The sequence below is a fragment of the Euprymna scolopes genome, chromosome 26 (genome assembly GCF_053919585.1).
Source record: "Euprymna scolopes isolate OS-2025 chromosome 26, ASM5391958v1, whole genome shotgun sequence".
Taxonomy (NCBI): domain Eukaryota; kingdom Metazoa; phylum Mollusca; class Cephalopoda; order Sepiida; family Sepiolidae; genus Euprymna; species Euprymna scolopes.
The window spans coordinates 26,249,629-26,262,165 of NC_136507.1; the positions used below are offsets into that span (position 1 = coordinate 26,249,629).

The 12,537-nt window shown below is 31.1% G+C and overlaps 1 protein-coding gene across 1 annotated transcript in view; it reads left to right on the plus strand.

Moving 5' to 3' along the window:
* The first annotated feature begins 251 nt into the window (after positions 1–251).
* LOC145247865 (ganglioside GM2 activator-like) overlaps positions 252–12,537 on the plus strand; it is a 22,936-nt gene continuing 10,650 nt past the window's right edge. The window contains exon 1 of the mRNA XM_080109483.1: positions 252–398. Coding sequence (XP_079965609.1) covers positions 320–398 — 79 coding nt within the window. The 5' untranslated portion in view covers positions 252–319. The remainder of the gene's footprint in view (positions 399–12,537) is intronic.

Consider the following 12,537-nt stretch of genomic DNA (forward strand, 5'->3'; position numbering starts at 1 on the left):
GATATTCCTTATCATTGTATTTTTGTCACCCCCCTCTCATCTTTCTTTTTCTCTTCACCTTGTTCTTTATCTTTTTCTATCTCTATATCCGTCGCTTTCTTTGTTTCTTTTGCTCTTTCACACGAACGAATCAAAGATTAATTCTGATATGACTTATGATTGGTCAGAAATTATTAGTTAACCACGCCTCCATTTTTTTTTGTTTGTTTATTTGATCTACGTCTGATGCCTATTTAAAAGTGCCTCCAGTTTGACCATTGTCCATTCAGAGCAAGAGACGACATTCACAGTCAGTTTTGCTTCGCTATCATCATCCAGAATGCTGTTCGGAGGCTTATTGACCATTTCCCTTGCCTTATTGGTTAGCAATGGGAATGCTATCAAATGGAACCAGTGCGGTCAGTATCAACACCCTTTCTGGCCTTATATAAACAGTAGTTTTTGTTTTTCTTTTGCTATTTTTTTATTCAAATAATTTATTTTAATGATAATTATCGACCCATGTTGTAATCCCAGTTGCGAAGGAGACCAAGAATAGAAAAGAACTTCAACTAGATTTTTCTTTGTAACAACGACATTTATTTCCTAATTGTTATGATCGTAATGTCGCCCACGTGATCTCGAACGTTTTTCACGTCTCTCGCGTGATTTTGGACGTCATTCACGTCTCTTACGTCATCTCTAACATTATTCGCGTTTCTCCCGTGATCTTAACGTTATTCACGTCTCTCACGTGATCTCTAACGTTATTCATGTCTCTCGCGTGATCTCAAACGTTATTTCGTTCCTTGCTCCATATCTATAACGTGATCTTGAACGATATTCACATCTCTAACGTTATCTCCAACGTGCTCATCTCTCTAATATGATCGTCCTTTTTAAGGTCTTTTTTTTTCTCTACCGGTGAAGTCATTTCGCATGCATTTGCATACGCGCGTCCGCACTGTGTTACATGTGATCTCCCCTGTGAGTAACCTTTTTCCGAAATAGAATCGAAGAAACGAATGCACAAAATTTACCGAACCTCATTGGTTGTTAACAAAAAATAACTTTAAATCTTATAATATTATAATAATATAATATTAGTGCTGATTTATAACTAAACCTATTTAACAAAAATAAATAAACTGTAGAAAAATATTTATGACTAATAGGTTTCCCAATGTTGTTAAAATACATTAAATATGATATCTATGCAGATTACGTACTCATTAATATAGAACCAAGTCTCTATTGCTTATTATATTGTACCCAATAGCCTGCTCGTAAATTACGCTTAAATATATTTAAATTCATGCAGATTTTGTATTCATCATTATAGATCCAGTCATCTATTGATAAATACATTGTAGCTAATATATAGTAATGCCCCATAGCGTGGCCTGGTCGTAAAATACGCTAAAATATATTTTAATTAATGCAAGTTTATTTAGAATTAAACTTTTTTTAAAAATAATCTACATTGTATATGAACCCGTTATGGAACGAAGGAGTTTATTTCTTAACGATTTTTTAGCGATTTTAAGATTTATGACTAGTAGGGTTCCCGGTATTGTTAAAATACATTAAATATGATATTCAAATTTACGCGAACTGCGCAATCGTTATTATAGAACCAATTCTCTATTGATTAGTATATTGTACCCAATATATAGTCATGCCCCATAGCGTGGCCTTGTCGTAAAGAACGCTTAAATATCTCACTACTGATACAATTCTCTATCTATATAAAAGCCAAGTACGTCCAAGGATGGAATACTGTTGCCATATCTGGGCAGGAGCTGCCAAAAACAGCCTATCATGCCTTGACAGAGTACAAAATAGACTTTGTGGTTTAGTGGGGGATGCCCTTTTCTCTACCCTGCAACCCCTCTCCCACAGAAGAGACGTTGCGAGCCTATCCTTGTTTTATCGTTATTTTCATGGCAGGTGCTCGTCTGAACTCCAATCCCTGGTCCCCCCTCGCCAATCTTTCACGAAAAACACCCGTCTAGCTGAATCCACTGTGAAAAATTTCCCCCACTCTATATCTGTGCCTAAATCAAAACGCGGATTCCATGAACAAAGCTTCTTTCTTAGAACTGCACGCCTGTGGAACTCTGTTCCGTCTGCCTGCTTCCCTCCGGACTACAACTTGGATGTCTTCAAGTCTAATGTTAACAAATTCCTAATGAACCGCCCCCTTAAGTAAACACTTCATCAAATCTCCACACTAACGTAATGTACTTGCAATAACCCTTATCCCTGAGTGGCTTCCGGGCCTTGATAAGTGGTGATCACTGTGTAAAAAAAAAAAAAAAAAAAAAAAATTAATGCAGATTTATTTAGAATTAAACTTTTTTTTTTTTTTTAAATAATCTTCATTATATATGTACCCGTCATGGAACGAAGTAGTTTGATCTTTTTACGATTTTTATCAATTTTAATAGTAAATGCAAGGCTGGTTTTGATTTCGATAGTTCTAATTGAGTTGTCGGCCCTTCCTCTTTATTTATAAAACATGGCGGACTAAAATATAATGTCTTGCATCGTCATTAATTTTGATTTTCTTATCAACAAAAAATCTACTTAATCAATTTACATGATTTTTGGAATATGACATCTTCGTTCTATGATAGGTACGTACATCATAAAGTTTGTTTTTTTTTTAATATTTTTCTGTATTTTTATTTTGAAAATAGATTTTGTTCAAAATAAACATCAAAAAATTTTCTCCAAATCAGAGAATTATCAAATTTAAATGGATTTCCAAACAATCATTTCATGTTTATCTATATATAAAAGTGAACGTGTCTATGTTTGTGTCTGTGTATATTTCCCGACGCAATAACTCTGTCAATTTAAAGTCTACAGACACGAAATTTGATATAACGGGTACTGAGATTTGGGAAAATCTATGTGATCGGTTTTCGGCCAGAAATTTGGCTGTTAAGGGGCCAAAGTTCAACGATTTGACCTTTGAAAACACTACCAAACTCCTCCGACAATTTTGAATTTAAACACTTGAAATTTTAGATATGGATTCCCTAGATATGGATCTAACTTAATAACTTGATTTGAGCCCAAAACAATAAATGATAAGGACCATTATAAGGGCTCAAAATTAAAAAAAAAATGACCGCTTTTTAAAAATTCTTTTGCTCAGCATGCACCGTCAAACACCCGGGCAACGCCGGGCACCCATGCTAGTATATCTATAAAAGTGAACGTGTCTCTGTGTCTGACAATTTTGGGTCTAAACACTTGAAATTTTAGATATATGTTCCTTGGACATGGATCTAACTTAACTTGATTTGAGCCCAAAACAATAAATGTTAAGGTGTCATAATAGGGGTCAAAGTTAAAAAAAATTACCGTTTTTTTTTTTATTTTTTGCTCAGCATACACCTCAAACACCCGGGAAACGCCGGGAACCCATGCTAGTATATATATATATATATATATATATATATATATATATATCATGCTTTTTTAAATCAATTATTTTTAGCCTTTTTTTACGTTAACAAATAATTTGTTAAAAATTGTTTTAAATTCGTTGTTATTTGTTTTATTTTATTTTTCATTCATTTTATTTGTGTTTAAAAAATTTTCAACTAACGTGGTTTTGCTAGTTATTATGAATCTTATTTAAAAAGGCGACGGGATGATGATTTTGAAGCAAAACTGTTACTGACCCTGAACGAACAATGATCACATTAAAGGCACCTTTAAATAAGCTTCACACGAAAATCAAATAAAAAAAAAACAATTCTTAAAAATCAAATAAATAAATTCTTAAAGGCGTGTTTTTGGGGTTTTTTTTTTGTTTTTTACATATGCATCACCGCTTATCAAGGCCAAGAGGCCACTCGAGGATAAGGGTTAAGGAGTGTACAGTAGAAATTGGACAATCTAGTAATCATTAATAATGGAAATTCGGTAAATTTGTTAACTTATATCGAACGGCTCATCAAAAACTTGTTTACGTTAGACTTGAAGACAACCATATTGTGTTACATGATAAGGGCTGTCCCCTTTTCATGTAAGTATAAAAATAGAGAGATTAATTAAGATGAAAATAAAATGAGAGAAAGAAGAAATCGAACTCGGGACATAAGTTTTAAAGAACAATAGGTTTAAATGGAATGTCCAGTAAATTGTTAATTCAGATGAAATAAATAAACTATTCAATTGTTAGAAAGAATGTGGATAATAAAATATGGGTTAAATAAATTAGATATGTAGGTTGAATTCCTTTGTGAAGACAACAAAAGAAAAATAGGTTATTGGGAAATCATAATATTGGAAACGTGCAAGTCCACGCATGTTGAGGGCACGTGAATTTTAGTCACGTGGCCGGACATGCATGGATTTCTCAATATAGGAAGTGATAGTTAGAGTTAGTTAGTCAGTGAAAAACTCAGAGAGGGTCTGGGAATTCGAACGTCTAGGAAGCGAGACGATCACTTTGAAACTAAAATGTAAAGCTTTGAATTCTTGATGATGAAAACCACGGCCGGTCGTGAAGAAATAAACCCATCATGTGTTTTGTAAAACGTCGTCTTGTCTTATGATTCTACAAAAAGGTAAATTGAATTGTTATTATATGTCTGTGTTATAAAATGTCGTGACATACACATCTTATATCCACAATGTGAATCAACATCAGCATATCTACACTAAGACTGTCTGAACACTATCTCCTCACTCAAAGTTTCTTCTTCTTCCATTCTACACATTTTAAGTAATGAACTTTTAATATATAAGAATCGTAATAAATGAACAATCTCTCTCCCTCTGAGTCTTTCAACATCCCTCTTAATAAAACTCTCTCAACGACAAACATTCTAATAACACTCTTTCTAAGCATCACTTATAATAAGACTCTCTTATAATGAAACCCCTATATAACATATACATATTTTGGTGCCCGTGAACCAGTTTGCATCAGCGATGCAAAAAACCGAACCTGGGGTATATATAACAAAATATAAATAATTTGGTGTACGTGACTAGTTCACTCATGCAAGGGCGGGTTAAAAAAAGAAAAAGAAACTGGAGTTACCACGAAAAAAAAAAACACAACGTTTACTAGACGATCACAGAATGCGAAAAAAAAGAAAAAGAAATTCACAACGAAATAAAACAATAATTTAAAAAGAGAGAGAGAACATGCACACATACGCAGTAAAAAAATAGAAGAAAAAAATGAACACACAAAAGAAAACAAATGATACAAGAAATATTTGAAAAAAAAAGAAAAGGCCGATATGCCGTAAAAGAAATCCGTAGTAATGAATGGAAATATAGTAAACACAAGTCACCGTGCATAATTCATTGAAATAAATTCTTTTGTTTATGTAGCACAGAAATATTTTAAAAAAGAGAAAAGGCCGATATGCCGTAAAAGAAATCCGTAGTAATGAATGGAAATATAGTAAACACAAGTCACTGTGCATAATTCATTGAAATGAATTCTTTTATTTATGTAGCACAGAAATATTTAAAAAAAAAAAAAGAAAAGGCCGATATGCCGTAAAAGGACATCCCCTCTGAGGCTACGGAGTCTATTTTGAACTTCAGATGATCAAATAATTGGTAAAATAATAATTTCTGACGAATCATCAGTCATATCATAAGTCTTATTAAAGATAGCGAATATCTGAAATTAATTCCGACCAAGACAAAGTATTTACTGGAAAGGATAAAATCGAATTACATTTTATACTTAACAACAATATCTCCTTGGCCTTTTGGCTATGAATAAAATGTAGTATTTGTTCTAATATTGCACTTCATATTTTCTGCCCTCCGTCAGTTAAGGAAAATCCGTCTAGAGTGAGAAAATTTCTATTTTTTTCCGAAACCAGAGATCGTTTTTTTTGTGTGTGTGTGTGTGTGGATGTTGGATTTTCCCAATATTAAAAACTTATCTTTATCAGTTTTTGTAGAGATGAGGTAGGATCAAATAAGTAAGAACTTACTGAAACACAAAAAACTGACGAAGTAGAATCAAATATCGATTTTGTTGAAAAAGAAGCTATCGAAGACAAAGAAACGATAAAGAAATCGATTTTACTAGCAGTTCAACCCGGCTTTGCTTGGGCCCTATGTACCGCTCATAACTTTACGTGCATATGTATATATTAAAAAGTGTGCATATGTATATATTAAAAAGTGTGCATATGTATATATTAAAAAGTGTGAATATACACCGTAATGCTTTTCTATATAATAGGCTTCCTTAACTACCACAGAGAAAAGTTGGTAGAGACAGCAGAGATCAAATCTTTTAAAACTTTGTCCCCGATTTTGACCTCTTAACATTTATTGTTTTGGGCTCAAATCAAATTAAAATGTTTGACCCATGTCTAAGTAACCTACATCTGAATTTTCAAGTGTTTAGACCCAAAGTTGGCGGAGGAGTTTGGGAGAGTTCTCAAAGGTCTAATCCTTGAACTTTGACCCCTTAACAGCGAAATTTCTGGCCGAAACCGGATTGAAAAGATTTTTCCAAATCTCAATACTTCGTATGTCAAATTTCGAGTCTATAGACTGAAAATTGACAGAGTTATTTGGAAAGGAAATGTGTACACACACACACACACACACACACACACACACACACAAATTTTTACTTTTATAGATATACTAGCATTTCAGCCCGGCGTTGCCCGGGTGTTTGGATGTGTGTGTTGAGCAAAAAAAAAAATAAATAAAATGGTAGTAGAAAGGCAGGCTCGAACCCGTATCATGAAGGAGGAAAAGAACAGGGGGAAAAACCTGACATCTTTGCTGTTACGACCACCGCCAAATCGGAAGTGACTTATGTTTTAATTAAGGCTAGACAATCCAAAGGAGAGGATGACTTTCAAAAATATCGGCGAAAAAGCGACCCCCCATAGAAAAATATCCAATTGAAGGTGAAGATATTAATGTTTTCAGTCAATTTTTCGATATTTGTCGTCTGACAGGTCGAACTTCAAAACGATACTGATCTTATAAAGATCCTTCTCCTCTGACGAAAGTTTTAGGCAGACGTGCAAACATACATACATACATACATACATTTATATATTGGTAACTAAAAATTTTCGACCTAAACCGATTAAAAAGCTTGCCCTATCTCTGAATACCCTTTATGTAAAATTTCAAATATTTAGACCAGACATTTTCTGAGTAATTTGGCAGAAACCGCAGAGGTAAAATATTTAAAAACTTTGACCCCTATTATGACGCCTTAACATTTATTGTTTTGTGTTCAAATCAAGCTATTAAGTAAGATCCAGATCGAAGGAACCTATATCTAAAATTTCAAGTGTTTAGACCCAAAGTTGTCGGAGGAGTTTTGTAAAATTCTCAAAGGTCAAATCGTTGAACTTTGACCCATTAACAGCCAGATTTCTGGCCGAAAACCGATCACAAAGATTTCTCCAAATCTCAGTATCTTGTATATCAAATTTCGAGTCTGTAGACTAAAAGTTGACAGAGTTATTGCATAGGGAAATGTACACACAGAGACACACAGACAGACAGATACACAGACACGTTCACTTTTATATATATTATAATTGCCATATATATTTTCATAAATTAGCTCTACCTATGTATTGAGCATGAAAATTTACGCATAAAATTATATCTTCGTACATTAATGTATGTGATTAAATGAAGTAGCTATATGTGCGTGTGTGTGTGTGTATTAAATATATATATATATATATATATATATATATTAAGTGTATTAAAACTAATTATATATATATTAAAACTATATATATATGTATATATATATTACAACTTTATAAATATATATTAAAACTATATATACAATTATATATATTAAAAATATAGATATATAATAAAACTATATACATATATATATTAAAACGATATATATACACATAGGTATATATTAAAACTATATATATATATATATACATATGTATATATTAAAACAACATATATATATACACACATGTATATATTAAAGCAACATATATATATACACGCATGTATATATGAAAACAACATATATATACAAACATGTATATATTAAAATAACATATATATATACATACATACACACACACATATATATTAAAACAACATATATATATACACACACACATATATATTAAAACAACATATATATACACACACATATATATATTAAAAAACATATATATACACACACACATATATATATTAAAACAACACATATATACATACACACACATATATATATATATTAAAACAACATATATATATATATATACACACACATATATTAAAACAACATATATATATACACATACACACATATATGTATATTAAAACAACATATATATACACACACACATATATATATATTAAAACAACATATATATACACACACACATATATATATTAAAACAACATATATATACACACATACATACATATATATATATTAAAACAACATATATATATACACACACATACATATATATATGAAAACAACATATATATATATATATACACCCACACATACATATATATATATATTAAAACAACATATATATATACACACACATACACATATATATTAAAACAACATATATACACACACACATATATATACACACACATACACATATATATTAAAACAACATATATATACACACACATATATATATACACACATACACATATATATTAAAACAACATATATATACACACACACACATATATATTAAACAACATATATATACACACACACACATACATATATATTAAAACAACATATATATACACACACACACATACATATATATTAAAACAACATATACACACACACACACATACATATATATTAAAACAACATATACACACACACACACACACATATATATATATATATATATATATATATATATATATATACACTTGTGCCCGATATTATTCATACCCCTCGGATCTTTGAGATTTCTATAAGAATATTGCTCAAACCAGAAGGTAGACAATATTAAAGGGATTTCAAACAATAAATCAAGCATAAGCATTTAATTTAAACTCAACAAATAAATAAATTATGCAAGTTTGAAACATTATACAAAGAAAAACAATAATGCCACTAGTTCAAAATTATTCATACCCCTCTTACTAATAGTCAATAGCATGCCCTTTATTCTTAATAACTGCCTGTAACCGTTTTGGATATTTATCAACAAGGTTTTTACAAGCATCAACACTGATTTTTGACCATTCTTCAATGCAGTAGTTCTCCAAATCCCTCAAATTTCTAGGTTTCCGCTTTTTAACCTCAGTTTTTAATATGTGCCAGAGGTTTTCGATAGGGTTCAGGTCGGGACTCTGGCTAGGCCATTCCAAAACATTAATTTGATTATCCTCAAACCATTTCTTGACTATTTTGGCAGTATGTTTTGGATTATTATCCTGTTGAAGGACCCAGTTTGCTCCTAAATGGAGCTTCTCCGCATCCTGTCTAATGTTTTTCTGGAGTATCTCCAAATATTGCTCCTTCTTCATGGTTCCATCTATCTTGACCAAACTACCTGGACCACTAGCCGAAAAGGAGCCCCAAAACATTAGGCTACCACCACCATGTTTCACCGTGGGTATGGTGTTCTTTGGGTTGTAAGCTTCTCCTTTCTTCCTCCAAACATAAGAAGCATCCATATGGCCAAACAATTCAATTTTTGTTTCGTCAGTCCACAAAATACTTGAAAAAACGGACTCTGGAGAATTCACATGGGTCCTAGCAAACTTTAGACGTGCTGCAAGGTGTTTTCCGGTGTGCAATGGAGTCCTTCTTGGTCTTCTTCCTTTCAGACCATTTTCATGCAGAGTCCTTTGCAATGTTTGCCTTGATATTTTTATGCCAGAAGACTCCAGATTTTCTAAAATGTCCTTAGTAGTGGTGGTTGGATTTGCATTAACACTTCTTACAATATTCCGGGTGGCTCTAGCAGACAGTTTCCTTTTCTTTCCTCTACCAATCAAGTTGTTTGTTGTGTGGTGACTCTGGAATTTTTTGATGATGCTCTGTACTGTTGCTGTAGGGACCTCAAATTTCTTAGAAATTGACTTGTAACCTAAACCATCCTTATGTGAATTCACAATTTTAGTCCTTAGATCATTACTAAGCTCTTTTTTTCTTCCCCATTCTAATAATTTTTATTCTTTTATTGGTTTTCAGTTGATATCATTTTAATTTCTGAAAAAATGCAAAAAACGCAATGAAATTAATCAAAGGTTGTATAAAAGCATTCAAAATAAGAATCAAACAGGAAACAAACAGTCAAAACTCGATTAATACTGAAAAAATAAGGGGGTATGATTATTTTTGAACATTGCAGATTTTATAAATAGCTGTATATTTCTTTTATTACAAGTATCCCGAGATTTTAAAATGACGAAAATGATCAGAAGAGGTTTATTACGAATATGTATCAATATGGACGTAAACAATAAATTCTTACAAAGTTACACCTAATAAATTCAATTTTCAAGGGGGGGGTATGAATAATATCGGGTACAAGTGTATATATAATTTTAATTCCATTTATTCCCGTTGCAATTGTTTGGTGGCCCTGAGGTAAAGGCTCAGCAAATGAAGTAAGATGTGGCTTTGTAACTGTGTTCGAATCTCATGGTCAGTAGGAATTGTCCACCCCCCATACTAATAATTGTGTGTTCATAGCCCCTAACTCTATATGAATATAAGAGCATCTACCTTTATTCTCTTCCCTATTGTTTTCTCGATATTAAAGCCACTTCTCCGCATAGAACGCAAGTATTGAACATATGCCACACAACCTACCATGAAAAACTCCTTAAGCACTTTACACACCACCTAAATCCACTATGTTATATCAACAATTTTTCTTACCTTTATCGCATTAATTCCTGTAGTTGTCTTATCTCCCTCCCTCCATATTTTCAATGCATTATCCTTTTAATCTCACGCCTCATTATTTTGCTCCTAACGTAGTTATTGCTAGACGTTGCCTCTCTAATATTTTGCCTAGCACCTTCTCCCCTCTTTTGATGAGAAGCATTATGCTTCGAAATACCTAGGTATTAAGCGCTTACTTATCCTACACCGCTAAATGATGTAACATCCATATTGAATCTATTTCTTAGAACTGCACGCCTGTGGAACTCTGTTCCGTCTGCCTGCTTCCCTCCGGACTACAACTTGGATGTCTTCAAGTCTAATGTTAACAAATTCCTAATGAACCGCCCCCTTAAGTAAACACTTCATCAAATCTCCATACTAACGTAATGTACTTGCAATAACCCTTATCCCTGAGTGGCTTCCGGGCCTTGATAAGTGGTGATCACTGTGTAAAAAAAAAAAAATATGCATTAGTATATATTTTTATGTTGTCGTTTTTTTATTCTTTATCTTCTATATAAGCTCCACCTCAATTTGTTGAGCTTTGCGTTATCCCGATAAGTCTCCTATTAAAAAATTTATCTAATAATAATAATAATAATAATAATATACATATATATATATATTGTTTAAATATTATATATATATATATATATATATATATATATATATATATAAAACATATATGGCGATTAATAATTATAAATTACTAACTTGCTCTACCTACGTATTGATCAATTTTGAAGTAAATACTTAAAGTTTACGCATAAATTTATACTTTTGTATATTAATTTTATGTGAGTAAATGAAGTATATATATATATATATATATATATATATATACATATATATATATATATTAATATTCGTATTAATCAATCTATTTCATCCTCTTCATATCTGTCTGTTTCTCTCTCTCTCTCTCATATATATATATATATATATATATATATATATATATATATATATATATATATATATATATATATATATATATATTATATGGAAAAATGCGCGCATGAAAAGTAATATTCTTAAGATTTTATTAAACCTGGAAAAGTAAAGAACAAGATATTCTAGTAAAGTAAAAAATAAGAATTTTTTAGACTTAAAATATTGCACCTAAAAATAAAATTTGAATATTGATAAATATTTTATTTATTATTTGCATATGTTGTTGTTTATTGTTGAGTTAGAAAGGGTGTCAGTCGCTGGATTGAACTTATTTCCCCCCTATTATTTGCATATATTTATGTAGTGAAAATTGTTTGAATAAAATTAATTCATTAGTTAGTTAATAGATGGAATTAATAATTTTATAATTTACATAAAAATGAATTAAATGATCCTAATTATGATATAATAAAATTATTAATTTTTATGTACACCCTTTCTAACTCAACAATAAACAACAACATATGCAAATAATAAATAAAATATTTATCAATATTCAAATTTTATTTTAGCTGCAATATTTTAAGTCTAAAAAATTCTTATTTTTTACTTTACTAGAATATCTTGTTCTTTACTTTTCCAGGTTGAATTTCTTGTCCTTTACTTTTCCAGGTTGAATAAAATCTTAAGAATATTACTTTTCATGCGCGCATTTTTCCATATAATCCATGATTTTTCCAGGCATTGCTATTGTATTA